Source organism: Prunus mume, linkage group LG5, assembly GCF_029339155.1.
Source record: "Prunus mume cultivar Tortuosa linkage group LG5, ASM2933915v1, whole genome shotgun sequence".
NCBI lineage: Eukaryota > Viridiplantae > Streptophyta > Magnoliopsida > Rosales > Rosaceae > Prunus > Prunus mume.
The window spans coordinates 15,895,925-15,916,837 of NC_142702.1; the positions used below are offsets into that span (position 1 = coordinate 15,895,925).

At 36.7% G+C, this 20,913-nt stretch overlaps 1 protein-coding gene, 1 long non-coding RNA gene and 1 pseudogene across 3 annotated transcripts; all 3 read right to left on the minus strand.

The window, feature by feature from the left end:
• Positions 1–411: 411 nt before the first annotated feature.
• LOC107881211 (putative disease resistance protein RGA3) lies at positions 412–6,499 on the minus strand. Its single transcript, XM_089052038.1, is given in 9 exon segments — positions 412–732; positions 856–920; positions 1,437–1,577; positions 1,789–2,357; positions 2,359–2,800; positions 2,803–3,792; positions 3,795–4,275; positions 5,274–5,646; positions 5,648–6,499. Coding segments are annotated over 7 exon segments (3,642 nt in total). The 5' UTR covers positions 6,415–6,499; the 3' UTR covers positions 412–732; positions 856–920; positions 1,437–1,557.
• A 3,378-nt stretch (positions 6,500–9,877) lies between these two features.
• LOC103339233 (uncharacterized) lies at positions 9,878–11,482 on the minus strand. The gene is made up of 3 exons (XR_016127511.1): positions 11,286–11,482; positions 11,015–11,189; positions 9,878–10,102 (listed from the first exon to the last, which is right to left on the minus strand). It is a non-coding gene; the product is annotated as an uncharacterized LOC103339233 (long non-coding RNA).
• Positions 11,483–15,358: 3,876 nt separating this feature from the next.
• On the minus strand, positions 15,359–18,921 carry LOC148917116 (putative disease resistance protein RGA3; annotated as a pseudogene). The gene is made up of 4 exons (XR_016126896.1): positions 16,087–18,921; positions 15,790–15,932; positions 15,597–15,651; positions 15,359–15,479 (listed from the first exon to the last, which is right to left on the minus strand). The product of XR_016126896.1 is annotated as a putative disease resistance protein RGA3 (transcript).
• Positions 18,922–20,913: the final 1,992 nt, after the last annotated feature.

Consider the following 20,913-nt stretch of genomic DNA (forward strand, 5'->3'; position numbering starts at 1 on the left):
AGCCAAAAAAAGGGAAAGAGAGTGGAGCAATAGGATAGGAAGCTGGTTATTGGGTTGTTGGGCTTGGTGCTTTAAATGTTAGGGAGCTCACATTTGTATCCAAAATCCATCTTTGGACACCCATGTTAAAATTTAAATAAATTTTTAGTTTTCCTTGGACATAGAATTTGACAAATTAAAATACAATATATAATGAATGTTTTCATTACTAATATAAAATTCCACACATGTTATGCTTTGTAGGTTCCTTAAAAATTGTTGTTGGTCATAGTGGACCGGTAATCTCTCTCTTTGATCGGTCCTGAATTTCACATACGTAAAAGTTGTTCTATAATTGCAGGCCTAAAGAGGAAATAAATTTGCGTACTCTTTTTCCTTAAGATTTCAAAAATACATAGTGGAATGTATACCTGTAGAAATTGGAGTGCTTTTGAATACCTTCACAACACAAGAGCAACCAACAACCTTACTTTTTCCAGAAAGAATCAATCCTATAAAGCTGTTAGAGAGGGAGAGGATATAGAATTAACTAATAAATTGAAAGAAAAAAAAAAAAAAGGTAGTTCTCATGAATTACTGTACCCTAATATAATATCTGAGCATTATCTCCAAAACAGAAAACCATCAGGTAACAAATACCTGGACTCTGTTTGCTCCCATTACAAAAACAAAAAAATGTTCCTTCAGGTTACAAATACCTCCAAATTATGCCAAAATAACAATAGACCCTGCCTGCAGAAGCAACATCATAGACAGAGAGTAAACTCATGAGAAAAAAGAACAACAGAGGCTAGGGAGTTGCTTGTACTAAATACTAATTATAATTAGAACGATATAATAATATTAATTCCACACCTGTAGGCTGTAGGCTGTAGGGAAGGGACACCTTTTTTTCTTCAATCAACTCTCCACACCAACACCTGTCTCAAGTAAAAAAGCAACTAATTGAGTTGAACGCCAGAGGAAAAGAAAATGTGATATATATATATATATATATATATATACAGAGAATTTTTATTGAGGGATCTCTCAAATAATCTTATTTGAGGAACACCCCTTATAGAGCCCATTCCGGATTGTATTTCACTAATCTAAACAATCTATTTTGTAGATACACATTCAAATATCATCTCTACAAAAAATCACTTGAATCCGATATCATTTGACCATTCTATTGAATTATTGAAATTTTAGTACTTTCTTGAAGTACCGTGTTCATTGATTTTGTAAGACTCAATTGGATGTCGAAACGGTTTCTGATTTGTCTAATTTTTTGTAAGGATGATCTATAAATGAAAACCTAAAAAATTGATGATTTGGATCATTGAAGAAAAAATTGTAGGGTATCCTAAAAGGCATCTCTCAATAAAAGAGGACTGTATATATATGGAAGAAAAGAGTTTTATTCTTTTTAGAGAAAGAAAAAAGAATGATACCTTTAGAAGCAGAGTCACTCACTGACTTGAGTTGAGGATCATTTTCTCAACAACAATTCACGCCACTTTCAACTATTTCGCATTTCAGGATGATACTTTCTCATACTATTGAATCCGGCAGCTACAACCGCACGTGGTCAACTAGAGATTTAAACATAAATATTAGAAATCATTATTTTGTAAAGGGGAAATAATTATGATCATGAACATTAACTGCATGTTATGAAAAAAAGAAGAAAAAAGAGACATACCACATAACAAATAATTAAGTTAAATGAAAAGAAGGTGAAGAAAATAGAATGCATAGTTGATTTAAAAGCCAAAACTAATAAAAGGAAAAAGAAAAACATACCCTCTATATATGGAATATGAGAAATCTTAGGCCATTCTGAGCCGCTCTTCTTGTTGCATCTCTCTTTTAGAAGGGGACAATACAAAATCCGTATGCATTCTAATTTGGTGAGACATTGCATAGCTTCGAGTGTAGGTAGATACATCATATTCTTGCAATGACATATACCCAAGCGCTTAAGAGATGTAAGGTTTCTCAACCACTCTGGAAGAGCCTCCATTCCGTCAAAGCATCGCACTTCAAGACGTGCTAGAGAAGTGAAGTGTTGAATTTGTTCGGGCAGAGACTTGAGCTTAGGCCAACCCCATAACGATAATGTGTCAAGTTGTGATGTAACCTGAAAAGCAGGGAATGAATCCAGCTCCTTCCAAAAGCAACCGATTTCCAATGTCTCCAAGTCCATGAGGCATGATGTTATTGCTAATCCACTGGGTAGACTTTTCAATCCATCGCAAGAAAATATCATTAATTCATGGAGGCTTGTGAGGTTGTCTAAACTTGGAATAGATTCTACATTCGGCAACTTGCTTATTCTCAACACCTCAAGAGAAGAAGAGGATTCCAGCCTTACGCAGACTAGTCAATCCAGGGGAATCTTCGATTCTCAATTCACGAAGGCATGTGAAGTCGAGTAAACTTGGAACATACTCTGGACTCCTGTTGCAACCAAATATAGACAACTTTCGGAGGGATGAGAGGCTATGAATCAAAGCGGATGTTAGCATATCACAATTCGATATTGTCAACTCTTGAAGAGAGGTACAATAATCTAACCCACTTGGTAGACTTGACAACTCCGGACAGCGTGTAATCTTTAATTTGTAGAGGGATGAGAGGCCATGTGTAACTGGAATCAACTGTAGACTATTGCAATCTTGTACAATAAGGTTCTTAAGAGATGTTGTGAGTAGCCCATCAGGCAAATAAGCAAGAATAGGACACTTGGAAATACGCACTGACTCGAGAAATGCGCAAGAGCCAACTACATTAGGAGCAATACGAGTTAGCTCCGACAATCTTCTATCTCCAAGTATGCAAGATTCTTGTTGTTTTTTAGCATTCCTTCTGGCAGAGAAACAAGTCCGCTTATCTTCCTTATTGTGAGCGAAGTAAGAGTGGTCAGCTTATTGCTTATGTTTGCTATTGGCATGCAGCTGCCCATGGAATTTATAACCAACTTCTTGAGAGATGGAAAATGGCTGGGAGCACTTCTCAATTTATCACAATCCGTCAAAAGCAGCTCCTCGAGGCAAGGAAACACCACTATCTCACCTTGTGGCCATTCAGTTAGGTTCTTAGCATAATATATATTTAACCTTTTCAATGCAGGAAACGAACTACTCATGATCCATGATGGACATTTATCGCCCATGAAGTTGAAAAACCATAAAGCTTCCAATTTACTAGGGTGTGGTTGAAGGCCTTCTAGTACCTCTTCATCATTGATGATGCTTGACCTGTCATGATCCCATGCAAACTGTAACTGGCGTATGTCTATCTTCTCCACTAATTTTGCTTTCTTGGCTTCTTCTCCATCTCTCACGTGCTCTAGGTTATAGATAGATAATTCGCCTTTTAACATTTTTAAGCCAGCCAACTCCTCTATTCCACGACCTGTCTCCTTACCCACCACAAAAAAATTTAATGTTCGGAGATTAGTCAATTGCCCCATTCCAGCTGGAAATTTCATATCATCCTGATAAAAATAAACATGTCTCAAGTTTATCAAATTTTGCAGTTCCTTTGGATACTCTTTGAGCTCAGTCCCATACATTCTTAGTGTTTGTAGATTATAAAGCTTTCCAATGGATTTGGGTAGTGCCTTGATCTTTGTATAGGAAACATCCAAATACCTCAAGTGTTTCAACTTTCCAATTGAAATGGGCAACTCCTCAATATCAGCTTTATATAAATTTAAGACACGCAAACCTCTAAAGTTCAATAAGATATCACCAAGACCTTCAACATCCAAGAAAAGTGAGCGCAGTTTATGAGCACTTCTTTTGGAACTCCTTGCAACACTGAGGTAGGAATATGTGTCATGTGTCGAGTCTCATTGGAGTTATTGCTCTTCCGTTTTGACACATGTTCTGCGAGATCATGCACAAGGTCATGCATCTTGCACATTATAATACTACCATCATCATCCTTTATAACATCTTGGAAGAAGTTGTTGTTTAATAGAATATTAAAATATTCATTTCCTATATCCTCCATCTCTAGATTACGTCTGTTGGGAGGAGAAGGGTAAAGCAATCCTTGAGCCATCCAATGGTTGATCAAGTCATCCTTTCGAATTTGGAAATCTTTGACAAACATTGAGCAATATGCGAAACATTGTTTCAAAGATGATGGTTTCAATTCATCAAAACTCAACTTAAAAACCGACAAGATTCTTTCTTCTCCTTTTGGTAAATCCCATATTCTACTTTCTAGGATTGACCGCCATCCATCAAAATCTTTGGAACGCATCATATTTCCCAAAACCTAGTGTACATGAAAGTTTGAATTTGTTTATTAAGTGATAATAAGGTAAATTAACAATAATAGCAATATAAAACGGAAGAAGTTATTGGCACTCCAAAATAGTCAATATACACCCTTCACTTAAAATATTATCATCATATGTAATCACTAATCTTCTTATTAGGCCAGTTTAGTACGCAATTAATATAATAATATTAAGCTGTCATAAAACTTCAATATATTTGTTCCATATGCAAAAGAAAAAATATATATACATAAATCATGAAATTTCAATTAGAACCCCTGAAGTTTAGCATAATTACAGCAAAAGCAAAATGTTTCATTTATTACGATCACACCCCCTAAATCTAACGAATGTTGACTCAATTTAACAGTTGACAATAGGACTCAGGACTATCTCCTTACTTAGGTTTGAACAAAATCACAAATTCCAAAATAATAATAATAATAAAATAAAACTTACATATCTTTATTTCTCCCCCAAAATCGTATTGGATAAATTAAAAAACCAAACAAAATCGGCCACAACCCCAACCAACCCCTTTAGCGACAACCCCATCCAATCCAAGCCCATCCTCAATCCATAACCAACCAACCTCCCCGACATAAAATCCCACCCCACCACCATTTGACTGAAATTCTCCAATAGATATGCTATTTTGTAAAACTTACATGCCTAACTTATGCATTACTGATTATTATAACATTTCTAGAAGTTTTTATATTTCAATAGACATTTCTAGAAGGTTTTTATATTTCAATAGAAGTTTTTAAATCAAAACTACCAATATTTCTAGAAGGTATTCTGTTTTTTTCTTTTTGTAGAAAAAGTGGCATTATGTTGGAGGCTTATAAATGAACTATAAATAGAAACAACCCCTCCAAGAATCTATTCGTCTTAAAAAAAACTAGGGAAGAACACTATCAATTTCTTGCGGGTTAGAGGTTTATAAATGAAGAACAAGAAGAACGCATGCAAAAAATACTTCAACACATACCTTTGCCACCAATGGTACACCTGCACACTTTTTGGCAATCTCCCTTCCAATTCTCTCTTGATCTTCAGTCAAAACAGCACTCGCATCTGGAAACGCTTTATACTTCAATATGCGCCAGCATTCATCCTCCGATAGTTTTCCCAAAACACATGTAGGAAGTGTTTGTACAATTGATGAAACAGTCACATTGCGGGTAGTGACAATGATTTTGCTTGCTTTGGTGCTTGTAGCATTCAACAAGCAATTCATCAAATCGTCCCATTTGTTAGGATCGTCGTTCCAAACATCGTCAAGCACGAGAAGATATGTCTTCCCTTCCAAATCTTCTTGCAGGTTTTCACATATTGCTGCTTTACGCTTTATTCCAGCTTTTTGGTTTAAGATATTCCAAGATCCCGCTTAAGATCGTCTTGACTTTAAAAGGAGTAGATACACATACCCATATTTTTTGGTCGAAGTGTCTATCTATCTCAGGATTATTATATATGGATTTAGCCAAAAATGTCTTCCCCAGGCCTCCCATCCCCTCAATGGCCATAACAGAAAGACGATTCTCTTGGTTCTTACCAGAGTTGATCAAGGTTGTAACTATCTCCGACTCAACCTCCTCCCTTCCAACAATGTACTTTTCATCTTGATCAAAGCTTGAGACAGTTTCCCTATCAAGACCTCCAATATCATGAGAGGCTGCATCAACAAACGTGGACCTAGTAGCAACCAGCCCAATACCAACTGTCTCATTGTTCAGTTTTTCCAAAGATGCATTGATGTTTTGAATTTTATGTGCCATTTTGAGACGAAATTTGATGGGATTATGGCGCGAAAAGAAGTTGAGCACCTTTTTCTTGATCTGGTTTTGGATCTCCACTTTCCGCCGGAGAAGTTCATATTCATATTCATCCAACACATCATCAGCTTCATGAGCTATGTCTTCAAGATCCTTCACCCACATCTCCACCCTCTCACCCCGAACTTGTGAATGTTGAGCATCTCGCAGCATAGCTTGAAGCTTCGATAATGAGCCTCGCAGGCTTTTTAGCTCTCCTTTGAATCCCCAGAGAAGACTGAGTTCTTGCTCTGCAAGTGAAGCCACCCTCGTCAGAATTCCCTCAGCACCAAAAGTAAGAAACTCTGCAGCCATATTTTGTGTCAGTGTTGCTCAAGACAGAGAACAGAATGCTTAGTTTGGGTTAGAAAACTTGAGCAAAATTGAGGACGCAATGTATGTTTGAGAAGCTTGTGAGGAATTTGTAGACCAGAAGTTGCGTCATATGGCAGGCATCAAAAGCTAAAACAATTTAGGAGAGTCTGGATTATCTGGATTGCCTGGCCTACTTTGTAGGATTGATAATGACAACGTGGTGGGGACCTCGGATTTGACGAGATATTAGGCTACTGTTAATTACTTTTCTTGTGTCCTTAGACGCTTTTTGATTGGTCGATGATATTGTCGTTGTTGAGATAATCAATGAAAGTTGTTAATATTTTAATCCCGAAACGACCAATCGCATGCCATTAGGTTCCATGAGGAGGACTTGCCCTTAAACAATTATTAAAAGATGCTAAGTGCTTAACAATCATTTTGAAGCAGTCAAAGTTGGACAAACATTATTTTAACTCTATGTTCAATTATTTTGAATTTCGATTGTTTAATAAAATTTTAATCCAAAGTCTTTGATAATGAATTCAAGTCAACATATGAAATAAAGTAATGTTATGTAACATTACGTTGAAACGAAACAAAATTATAAGAATGTGTTTTAGTTATAAACACTGTGTTAGTATTATGATATAAAATTATAAGTTATAAACAGAGAATCGGAACTTTTTTCAATAGAATTATTTGTTAACATGAAAATCGAACTTGAAATCTTTATCCTTTACCTCAATTGGGTCTAATTTAATGCTTATTCAATAGTAAAAACACTTCTCGCTACTATAATAATTCTACTATATTTAGAGCCAAGACTCATGCTATAATAATTCATTTTGTTCTTGCTCTGCAAATGAAGCCACCCTCGTCAGAATTCCCTCAGCACCAAAAGTAAGAAACTCTGCAGCCATATTTTCTTTCAGCGTTGTTCAAGACAGAGAACAAAATGATTAGTTTGGGTTGGTTACGTAATAATTGTGTGGAATAATTGTATACGTAATAATTGTGTGGATAAAGTTAAGAATAGGGCTTCTTTTTTTTAAGGAAAATTTATTTCTTAAAATTATCTTGACAACTATTTAAAGATTATCTTTGGAAAAAGAAAGGGAGCTTTAGTAATATACCCAAAATAGGGGATGAAATTATAAAAAAACCCAACATGAAGTACACTTTAGAAACACACCCAAAACCTATTTACTAAATAAGAAATGAGTGTTGAAATTCCTATAAATTACATCTCTACTTTTGATTAATTTAAAACAAGCCAACTCAAAAAACTCCAAAAGAACCCAAAACAAGCCCAGCTCAAATTTTAAAGAAAATCGTGAAAATCAAGGAGCTGTCCTTACGACCTTTCTCCACTGAACCTCCGTACATTGTTAATACTATGTGATAGTAAGTACATTGTTAATACCATTTCATACGAAAAATTTTAAAAAAAATAACTTAAACAGCCCATCAAGACATTTGATATCATTGGTTCCCATTTCTTCCTCTTGTAATATTGCTTGTATTTTATTTTATTTTTTAAAATTCATATACTCCACTTCAGGCTCCTCTGGAACCTACAATAATTTGAGTCTTTCTCATAATCTTATATGCATGCATTTCTTTGTACTCTGGTCACGGGCTCGAAGCTTGAGAACACCACATGTGCATTGCAAGTTTCTTTAAGGGTAAACTGTCAAATATCCCTCATAAACTATCACACCAGTTGAAATCTCTTGATCCTTCTCTTTTCTTCTTCATCTCTCTTCTCTCTCTGTAAACAGCCAAAAGTTTGAAAAAGAAAAAAGAAAAAAACCAAGAGAGCTCTATTTGACAAAAAAGCCAGACATGCTTTGTTGCATATTTAAGGGAATTAATTTTCTTCCTTTATTTTTTATTTTTATCAAGAATAATATTACTCTTATCACATTTGTATACCATATTATCATGATGTGACAAATAAGGTGGACAACCACATTAATTAAAATTATTTAATATATATATATTTTTTTTTATGATTTTTAACACTTTTTAAAAAAAACTGTTAATTAAATTTTTTTTAAAATTAAAATACACTTCATTGATTTAATTAATGTGACATATGACATGGACATGCCACATCATGTGGTATAGAAATGTGGGATAAAAATGTGATGTGTATTATTACTCCTTTATCAATTAGTAGTTTTTTCTATATAAAAATACAAGAATTAGTAGTTCTTCACTATACTTAAAAGTGGTTAGTAAATGGTGAAAACATCGTGCAGTATGGGTGTATTGGTAAAACACTTGTATTATGCCAGTTTATCAAGGCCTTATGTTTGTTTTTGTTCACCCAAATTCATCCCCTCTTTAGATATATTAAAGTAATTTACACAACAATCACTAGTATAAAAGAATACTTATATTTTTATATATATAATACCCATTATCATTCTAGGAATAATGAAAACGAGAGAACCCAGCTATACAGAGGATGGTTTGTTGGGGGCAGGGAGTTCGTGACGGAGAGATAAATATATGAATTTGTCCATACCTATCTGATAGATGATCAATTAAAGAGGACCAGACATTTGTGATGATTAAGAGTTGATTGTTAAATAGAGTTAAGTATAGGATATTGAGTTTTTGTTTGAAATTAGAGAAAAGAACCGTACCACATCATCATATTAACAAAGAAAAAGAAAGGAAAGGAACACTACTTTAGGTCCAATGTAAGCATGCCATTTACGTTAGCAAAACTAAATTTAAGGGTGTAACAAAAATGAAAAGTACCAAGTACTAGAACTTGAAGGAAGTCGAAGTCGAAGTTCTTCACCTCAACATCAATTCGCAATGAGGAAGTAACCCAAATTCCTAATAGACCCATGCAAAGTCCCTTCACAAATTGTGATTAATCTAAAATGTCACAAACTGTCTAGTGTAGGGGCTTTTTCCTTCCAGCAGCAAATGGGCTGGGCTTGTTGCAAAAGACAGGCTGAGGAGATTGCCCCTTTTTGTTTAGGTTCGAAAATCAAGCCCCAAAATACCTCGAAAGGGCAGCAAAACCTTAGGAGATATTTTGGATAATCTTCACCAACAAGAATAATGGTGACTTGCAGGTAGTTTTGGCATGCTTACAGATAGGCCTGGGCACGGTTCGGGTCGGGTCACATTTTGACCGACCCGCAGGGCCAAACCGAAGGAGAGCTCGGGTCGGGTCGGGTCTAGAGGTGAAAACCGAAAATGGGCCGAACCGAAAATGGGCTCGGGTCTCGGGTCGGTTCTAGAGTTCTGATCGATTTGGGCTTGAGCCCATTTTTACCATTTTCAAAAGCCCAAATCTTATTTATTTTTGGGAAAAAAAAGCCCAAATTACATTTTTTTAGCAAAACAAAGCCCAAATCAGATTTACTTTCAACCAAAACCCTTTTTTTGTTGTCAAATTGCCAAGCCCAATTTGTTTTTCCTTACCCAAATCATGTAAATTCAACTAAACTATATCCTGCTTTTTTAAAGTTTCTAAACCAAATCACAATCACAAGCATCATCCAACCATCAAATTAGTTGTTTCTTACCTCCCATGACAAAAAATACAAGCAAAGCAACAAATTATATTACAACCCATGAAAAAAAATACAAGTAAAACACCAAATTAGATTTTAAATACCAAACAGATTCACTTGTACGATTGTATCAGTTAAGGGAGCTGCAGAAAGAAAAAATTTGTATCAGTTAAAAGTCACTCAAATCACTGCGGAACACAAAGAACTTAATATTAACAACTCATAGTATCATTCCAGAAATCTCATGCTATGAATTACAGCAATTGAAACCATTTACAGACGGCTGTGATGCATGTCAGCCATTTACAGAACCTAAGGCTGTTATTGATTCTATTAAGTCCCCAATAGAACTTATAGTCAAATAAGCATATATAAAGAGATTATGTCTAGCAGCATAGGCAACAAATGGAACCAGAAAACTTAAGCACCGATCACTTGAGACAATACATACAGGAAACCCTAACAAAAACTAGAGCAGAGCTCGCAAAACTGATAAAATGAAAAAACCCAAATCTACAAACATAGTGCTTGATCCAATTAAATTCAAATTACCTACTTCAGATTGCAATCTCAATTGCAATCCCAATCCTCACCAACTGACCTAGCATTTTGTTCTAGGGTTTCATCAACAACCAAACACTCCAAATCCCAACACCAACCCTCAAATCCAACTCGCACCCAAACAGATCGAACCCACAATTCGTTCAGCAAATGTTCATGCATTCATCTAATCAGTCAAGCCAAAAGATTCAGTCTTTCTCCAATCCCATTATTCATGCTACTGATCTTCCGCATCGCAACAAACAATATTTACAATTAAAATTAAATTTTAAAATATAGCAGATAGAAATTTTACCTCTTTTAGAGCTTCGTGAGTATATTTAAGAGAGGAAGATAATTTAACCAAAAATAAAATAAATAACAGAGAGGAAGCCTCTATAGGGTAAGGGTTTGAGAGAGAGCAACAAGCGAGCAAGAGAGAGAGAAGGAGAGACAGATAAAGTATTCTCAGCACCGTATTCTCAGGATGAAAATGTGGCGTGAAGTTTTCTTACCTCTACATGTGGGAGTGGGAACAATCAACAATGGCTTGCTTCGATGGAAATGTTGGCTGCTTGAACCGGTTGGGGCTGGGATTGACAGTGAACCGAGTGGGGCTTTGTTTGGCCGTCTATGGAAACAGAGTGGGGTTGTGGCGGCTGCCTCAAGAGTGCAATGTGATGTGCATGCCTGAAACAGAGAGGGGTGATGTGGGTTAGGTTTAGGTCGACTCGATCGATCGATCGAGAGAGAGAGAGAGAGAGAGAGAGAGAGAAGGGATGATACCTGGCAGACGAGAGATCGTGAGAGCGATGAAGGAGCGACACAGATGCTGTCGCCGAAATTTCTGAGGTCGATTGAAGATCTGAGGTGAGATCGGGAGTGAGAGGCGCCGCCACAGCCCTTAGGTCAAAAAGAGAAGAAAAATGAAATGAAAACAGAAGAGAAGAGGAAGAGACTGAGTTAAAGAGAGAGTCGCGTGCGAGAGATGAGGTGAGGGTTACGGAAAAGAAAATTTCTGAGGGATACGCTGCAAGCAGATGCACAAGAAACTCTTTTTTGGCCAATCAAATAACGCCACATGTAACATATATATATATATAAATATTGAGCGGTTCGGTTCAGGTTCATCGGTTCTGAAAAAATTAGACCCGAGAGCCGAACCGTTGACCTTCGGTTCGGTTCAAGTCCATGGTTGACTTTTTCGATTTAGTCAAAAACACTTTTTTTCGGTTCGGTTTGGGTTGGTTCGGTCGGTTTGATTTATTTTTGCCCACCCCTACTTACAGATGGTCTTTCAGCTCAGCATGAGTGGCATGAGGCATGGGGAGCAAAATCAACATGGGTTTAGCACTAAGAGAGAGATTAGGCTTGGTTTATGAGAAATGAAATTGTTTAAGTAAGGAATGGGGTGCTTTGTGAGGATTTTGTGAGAGAGAAAAGGAAAAGGCAGTGGTCTTCCAGGCTACCAGAAAGACAAATTTGGAGAAGGAGATGAACAATGCACGAATCTGAGTTTTGCAAGGTAGAGAGAAAAGCTTGCTCTCTGCAGGTTGTGGGTTGAGTTTGTTGGGTAGGGGAAGGCTCAATTATATATTCTGAAATTACCATTTTTCAAGAAACCCTAATGGCTTCTACTTACTTTAATGAGCTTTTCTTCCTTCTCTCTCCTTCTCTCGACTTCCCTTTCTTGACAAAGATTGCTTACATCTATTTTCATGGAATTGGATTTGGGGGCTCAACATCCTCCTTTCCATGTGTGCAATGAGAGCTTCCACTATTGGTTTCTTTTTTTTCTTCTTTTCTTTCCTCTTCCTTGGCTGAATCTGATGAAGGAAAAGAGGTGCAAATGTATGTTGGTCCAGGATGCTTCGATAAAGATGGGATGGTATTCATCAGTTCTTTGGATGTTCTTTGGCTTGGGACTTGGTTTCCAGCAACTTTGCTTAAGGAGCCTGCCATCTATTCCTTCACGTGTTCTTTGTTTTTCAAAAAGGCTGAAGCTCTGTGGGCTATTTTGGTTTTTTCTAAGGCCAAGATGGCTTTCTAACAAATGGGCTTATGGGCTTCTCGATTTGGGCTGATTATGGTTGGGTTATCTTGGCTAGTTATTTTGCTTGGGCTTATTTTTTCTTCTACCTACATGCCGCCTAAGAATTATGGCTTGAGTCTCGAGGCCTCCCAAGAACCCGAGACTTTCCGCTTCTCGGTCCATCAATGTCTCATGTTGATTTATCACTATCCAGTATGCATAACCCACCTGCAAGCCCCGGGTTTTTTGAGTGGCTTGGGCCCACCTAGGCTTGTAGCGTGGTTGAAAAATTAAAACACAATATACATTGAATGTTTATGTTTTCATTACTGATACAAAATCTCACACCTGTTGGGCTTTGTAAGTTCCTTAAGAATTGATGTTGGTCATAGTGGATCGGTAGTTTGTCTCTTTGATCGCGCCTGAATTTCAAAGAAATTTGTGCACTCATTTTCTTAAGATTTAAATATACAAAGTGGAATATATATTATATATACCGGTATTACTCGCTTTTTCCACAAGAATCAATCCTATAAAGCTGTTAGAGAGGGAGAGGATATAGAATCAACTAATAATTTGAAAAAATAGCAACAAATTATGCCATCTGGTGGAAAGGCAAAGGGCAAAACCTCCAAATTATGCCAAAATAGCAACAGATGCTAGGGAGTTGCTTGTACTAATTATAATTAGAACGATATAATAATATTAATTCCACACATGTAGGCTGTAGGCTAGGGAACGATATATAGCTTCAGTCAACTCTCCACACCAACACCTGTCTCAAGGAAAAAGCAATTGTCTTGAGTTGAATGCCAGGGGAAAAGAAAATGTGATATATATGGGAGAAAGAAAAGAGTTTTATTCTTTTTAGAGAAAGAATAAAACTCTTTCAATACCACAACATTTGTCCCAAATCAATGGGGTGTGTGATTAATTGGCGCTACTTGTGGAACACTTTGAGTATATAATCGAAAAGCATTTTTATCAATACCACAACATTATGTCCAAATCAATGGGGTGTGTGATTAATCTAAAACGTCACAAATTTTGTCTAGCTTAAAAAAATAAAAAAGCTTCTGATTTTGTTGCATGGCAGTTTACTTGAGTTGCACATTCTAAAACAAGAAATTCATAGCAATCTGATACGAAAAAGTTGGTAGTCCGTCTCTTTGATCGGGCCTGAATTTTACATACGTAAAAGTTGTTCTATAATTGCAGGCCTAAAGAGGAAACAAATTTGTGCACTCGTTTTTCTTAAGATTTAAATATACAGAGTGGAATATATTAATTGTAGAAATTGGAGTGCTTTTGAATACCTTCACAAGTTCACAACACAAGAGCAACCAACCAGTGGCGGATCTAGGATTCTCAGGCCAAGGGGTCACAGTGTAAAGTTTCGAAATTTTTTTAGAAGAAAATAACACTAGAAAAACAGAAAAATAGTACTTTCCATCCAAACTTCAATTGTCCACGATGAATTTTCTTTTAAAAACATTGCATTGTAGCTTCATAAATCATTTATGTTTTTAATAATTTTAGGCACTTTTGTTAATGTCTCATCTAAAAGAGAATATCATTTTTTTAATAAAGAATAAAATTATAATGTATAGAGACTACACTTATCTTTTTAAAAAAATTAAAATGAAACAAGCCCAACCCCTTACTTTGAAAAAGAAAATTAAAAAAACAAAAAACAAAAAACAATACCTCCCATTTTCTTTTTCCCAGTTTCACTCTCTGCAACATCCACCCCAATCCTCTCTTCCGTACCTTCTCAACTTTTATAAAATAAAAAAATACTACATATAATATAACATGTTTGCTGTTGTTGGCGTGCCTACATTCCTCTTCCCATTCCCTGCCACTTAAGCTTTTGTTACTTTTAATACTTCTAATATTATATTTTTACGTTGTTTTTAACTACTCATTTAATGCAACATAATTTCCTCCAAAAGCCAAACCAAAACCAGAACTTGCTTCCCCATTTACTACATGGGTCCCACATGGAAATTTTACCAATCTCAGCAGTTTACAACACAAATTCCCTTTGATCTGCTCTGTCTTGCCTTTCCTTTTCTCTATCTCTGTCCAAAATTAAAACTCACCCACCCATTATCATAGCTGTAACCCACCCATTACCATCTGCTCTGTCTTGCATTTTCTTTTCTCTATCTCTGCACAAAATTAAAACTTACCCACCCATTACCATAGCTGTAACCCACCCATTACCATCTGCTCTGTCTTGCATTTTCTTTTCTCTATCTCTGCACAAAATTAAAACTCACCCACCCATTACCATCGCTGTAGCCCACCCATTACCTTTCCTTTTCTCAATCTCTGTCCAAAATTAAACTCACCCACCCATTACCATCGATGTAACCCACCCACGACCTTTCCTTTTCTCTATCTCTATCCAAAATTAAAATTCACCCACCTATGACCATCGTTGTAACCCACCAACCAACTCTCTCTCCTCTCTCTCTCTCTCTCTCTCTCTTTGGGGACTTTCATCAAGCACATTCAGTGCACCTAAGGAGTCAACAAGCTGCTGGTCTCAAGGGCTGCTCGCCTGAGACCTCGACAGCTAAATGCCGGCATCCCAAGGGGTCAATTGACCCCTTCTGTCCCTTGGTGCGTCCGCCCCTGCAACCAACAACCTTACTCACTTTTTCAATAAAGAATCAATCCTATAAAGCTGTTAGAGAGAGAGAGAGAGAGAGAGAGAGAGATGATATAGAATTAACTAATAATTTGAAGGGGAAAAAAAAATAGTTCTCATGAATTACTGTACCCTAATATAATTTCTGCGCATTATCTCCACAAAAAAAAAAAAAACCGCATCTGGTGGAAAGGGCCAAGGGGACTCTGTTTGCTCCCATTACAAAAAATGTTCCTTCAGGTAAGGCAAAGCCACCCACCTCCAAATTATGCCCAAATAACAATAGACCCTAGAGAAGCAACATCATAGACAAGGAGTAAATTCATGAGAAAAAAAGAACAACAGAGGCTAGGTAGTTGCTTGTACTAATTATAATTAGAACGATATAATAATATTAACTCCACACCTGTAGGTTGTAGGGAAGGGAATCCTTTTCTTCAATCAACTCTCGACACCAACACCTGTCTCAAGGAAAAAAGCAACTTACTTGATTTGAACGCCAAAGGAGAAGAAAATGTGATATATATATATATATATATATATATATGGGAGAAAAGAGTTTTATTCTTTTCAGAGAAAGAAAAAAGAATGATACATACCTTTAGAAGCAGAGTCACTCACTTGAGTTTAATCATTTTCTCAACAACAATTCACACCACTTTCAACTATTTCGCATTTCATGATGATGCTTCCTCAGACTATATTGAATTTGGCAGATCCAACTTTACCCAGCCGTAGTCAACTAGAGATTTAAACATAAATATTAGAAATCATTATGTCGTACGTAATGGGGAAAGAATTAAGATCATGAACATTAACTGTACAGTAGGTGAAGAAAATAGAATGCATAGTTGATTTAAGAGCCAAAAACAATAAAAGGAAAAAGACAAACATACCATATATTAGTGGAATGTGAGAAATCTTGGGCCACTCTGAGCCGCTCCCCTTGTTGCATCTCTCTTTTAGAAGGGGACAATCCTAAATGATTATGCGTTTTAATTTGGTGAGACATTGCATAGCTTCTAGTGTAGGTAGATACATAATATCCTTGCAACGACATATCTCCAAGTACTCAAGAGATGTAAGGTTTCTCAACCACTCTAGAAGAGCCTTCATTCCGTCAAAGCAATGCACTTCGAGACATGTTAGAGAAGTGAAGTGTTGAATTTGTTCGGGCAAAGACTTGAGCTTAGGCCAACCCCAATATATGCAAGTATTCAAGTTGTGATGTAACCTGAAAAGCTGGGAATGAATCCAGCTCCTTCCAAAAGCCACCGATTTTCAATGACATCAAGTGGTTGAGGCAGGATGTTATTGCTAACCCACTGGGTAGACTTTTCAATCCATCGCAACAAGATATCTCCAATTCATGGAGGTTTGTGAGGTTGTCTAAACTTGGAATAGATTCTACATTTGGAAACTTGCTTATTCTCATCACCTCACGAAGGCATGTGAAGCCGAGTAAACTTGGAACAGACTCTGGACTCCTGCTGCAACCTAATATAGACAACTTCCGGAGGGATGGGAGGCTGTGAATCAAAGCGGATGTTAGCATATCACAATTTGATATTGCCAACTCCTGAAGAGAGGTAAAATAATCTAACCCGCTCGGTAGACTTGACAACTCCGGACAGCCTGTTATTTCTAATTCCCAGAGGGATGGGAGAGCCTGTGTAACTGGAATCAACTCTAGACTATCGCAGTCTTTCACAATCAGGTTCTTAAGAGATGATGTGAGTAGCCCATCAGGCAAATAAGCAAGAATAGGACGCTTGGAAATACGCACTAACTCAAGAAATGCGCAAGAACCAACTACATCAGGAGGACCAATACGAGTTAGCTCCTGACAATCTTCTATCTCTAAGTATGCAAGATTCTTGTTGTTTTTTAGCATCCCTTCTGGTAAAGAAGCAAGTCCTCTTATACTCCTTATTGTGAGCGACGTAAGAGTGGTCAGCTTATTGCTTATGTTTACTATTGGCATGCCGCTACCCATGGAATCTATCCTCAACTCCTTGAGAGATGGAAAATGGCTGGGAGCACTTCTCAATCTATCACAATTGATCAAAACAAGCTCCTCAAGGCAAGGAAACACAACTATCTTACCTTCCGGCCATTGAGTTAGGTTCTTGGCTTTATAAATAGTTAAACTTTTCAATGCAGGAAACGAACTACTTATGATCCATGAAGTTCGAAAACTCAAAAAATTCCAGTTTACTAGTGTGTGGTTGAAGGCCTTCTAGTACCTCTTCATCATTGGTGATGCTTGACCTGTCCTTCGCCCATTTAAACATTAACTGGCGTATGTTGGTCTTCTCCACTAATTTTGCTTTCTTGGCTTCTTCTCCGTCTCTCACGTGCTCTAGATTATGGATAGATAATTTGCCTTTTAACAGGTTTAAGCCAGCCAGCTCCTTTATCCCACGACCTGTCTCCTTACCCACAATGAAAATTTTAATGTTCGGAGATTAGTCAATCGCCCCATCCCTGTTGGAAATTCCATAATATCCCAATAAAAATAAACATGCCTCAAGTTCATCAAATTTTGCAGTTCCTTTGGATACTTTTTAAACTTGACCCGGAACATTCTTAATGTTTGTAGATTATAAAGCTTTCCAATGGATTTGGGGAGTGCTTTGATCTTCGTGTCTGAAACATTCAGATACCTTAAGTGTTTCAACTTTCCAATTGAAATTGGCAACTCCTCAATATCAGCTTTATATAAATTTAAGACACGCAAACCTCTAAAGTTCAGTAAGATATCACCAAGACCTTCAACATTCAAGAAAAGTGAGCGCAATTTTTGAGCACTTCTTTCTAGAACTCCTTCTAGCACTGAGGTAGGAATATGTGCCATATGTCGAGTCTCATTGGAGTCATTGCTCTTCGGTTTTGACACATGTTCTTCGAGATCATGCACAAGGTCGTGCATATTGCAACATGTAATATTACCACGCTCCGTTCCAACATCTTGAAAGAAAGAGTTGTTCAATAGAATATTAAAATATTCATTTCCTATATCCTCCATGTATAGATTACGTCTGTTGGGAACTTGGGAGGAGAAGGGTAAAGCAATCCTTGAGCCATCCAAAGTTGGATCAAGTCATCCTTTTCAATTTTGAAATCTTTGACAAACATTGAGCAATATGCAAAACATTGTTTCAAATATGGTGATTTCAATTTATCAAAACTCAACTTCAAAACTAACAAGATTCTTTGTTCTCCTTCTGGTAAATCTCATATTCTATTTTCTAGAATTGACCGCCATCCATCAGTATCTTGAGAACGCAGCATATTTCCCAAAACCTAGTGTACATGAGTTTGAATTTGTATTAAATGATAATGAGGTAAATTAACAATAATAACAATATAAAACGGAATCCTTAAAATAGTTATCATGCAATCAGTAATCCAATTACGTCAATTTAGTACATAATGAATATTAAGCTACCATAAAATTTCAATATATATATATATATATAGAGTTTATTGAGGGATTCCTCAAATAAGTGTATTTGAGAGACACCCCTTGTAGACTCCATTCAGGATTGTATTTCACTAATCCAAACCGTCTATTTTGTAAATACCCATTCAAAGATCATCTTCATTTAGGGGCCTTAGTTGGTGATCCGGGCTGTTTCCCTCTCGACGATGAACCTTATCCCCCATCATCTCACTGGCCGACCTTGACCCCTGTTATTTTGAGGTCATATCTAGTAGAGTTTGCCTTGATTTGGTACTGCTTCGCGCTCGCACCGAAATGTTGCTTTACCCTAGATGTCCAATAATCGCTACGCCAACGATTTCGGGAGAACCAAGCTAGCTCTAGGTTCGAGTGGCATTTCTCCCCTTTACAAAAAATTACTTGAATCCGATATCATTTGATCACTCATTTGAGTTATTGAAATTTTAGTACTTTCTTGAAGCACCGTGTACATTGATTTTGTAAGACACAATTGGATATCGAAACAGTCTCAGATTTTTCTAATTTTTTATAAGGATGATCTATGAATGAAGACCTAAAAAATAGATGGTTTGGATTATTGAGAAAAAAATTGTAGGGTATCCTAAAGGGCGTCCCTCAAATAAAATTATTTAAGGGATGCCTCAATGAAGACTGATATATATATATATATATATATATATATATAGACATAATAGAAGAGACGCAACTTATGCATGAATCTTATCAATGAAAATACCAACATGGAAAATAAGAACATGATGATACTTCAAATTAATGCATATATGAAAATATTCAAAATAAAGATATCATGAAATTATCAGCTTTATTTATACTCACCGAAGGGCTTTCTGGAAGACTTCACTGAGGAGGATACATAGTCTCTAGTTTTTACATTGAGAGCTTGCTTGACGGAGTCTCAAGGAAAACTTTAAAACTGAAATTAAAAATGTATTTTGCTTACAACAGAACCCGAAGCCTCTTTAAATAAGAAAACAATTAATTCTGGTTACGCAACTAAGGTAACCGAAAGTAACTATGGTTGTCTTGGATGCTTCCGTGGATGCACGGGAATTGAGCTGATGCTTTTACTTTGGCAACTTTTGGCTTTTTCATGGGTAACTTGTCGGGAATAATGACTGTAGAGGCATGTGAAAGCAGACAGTTGCTTTAACTGAATGCTTTGACTTTTACTTTCACCTGGGAGGCAACTTTAACTTGGAGATGGTCACGCAACCTTTGGATTAATCTGAATTCATCATAAGTCGCATAGGGTCTCTAGGAGTCTTCTATAGTCGCGCCCCGCTTTGGTTTGGCAAGACTGCATAGGAAGGCAATCGGATGATGACTTGGTTTTCTCTTCGATTGAGAGAGAAGATCGATCAGAACTGGGGTAGGGAGATGCAGGGCTGAGGCTTAGGGGGAACAACAACTTGAGGAAAATCATTGTAGACATATTTCGCAATTCAGTCAACTTCAAACTTATCCTACCACTTGACAGAGAATTGGCGAGCAAAGACTCTGGTGTCTTTGGTAACTTTGTAGGACCATTTTAAGATCCAAGGGACTTTATATTTGCAAATAAAAAGCAACTGTTTGGGGAAGAACAACTCTTGTTTAGGAAACTTATATTTTTGGGAGAAATATCGAATCAACTCATGAACTTGAACAGGTAGAATTTCATAAACCAATGTGTTTTTCCCACAAGTGAAAAAACTAGTAAGGAATAGGAACTTTGAACTTATTGTCAAAATTGATAAACCAGGAATGACTAAAATCCTCAGATTGATGAAGGAAGATAGAATACCAGGCTTCAATATAATCAGAATAATTATATTGTAATTTTGACTGAAGGGTTTTCAACTCATAGGGATGACTGCTGAATAACTCTTGACTTATAATTTTGTGAATATACATGGAATGATCAAGGATGATTTCAGGATGATCACGTCCTTTATCAGTTTTATTTCAACTGATTAGGTTTCAAGTAAAATATCTCTATAATACTTGAGACTTTTATAAGGACTTGGTGGCATATAATGGAATCCAAGATGGAAATAGTGTTTAGCTATTGCAACTGGATCATAATGGCAATCATAAATAGGCTCAATAATAAACAAATGGGAATTACTTTTGGGCAAATAAGGAGACGATTTTTTGAAGGATGCGGGGCAACTGAAGGGCCAACTGAGAAAGGATCATAACTAGAAATTTAAGACGATTGATAACTAGGGCGAATTTGGCCAACTGAGGAACCTAA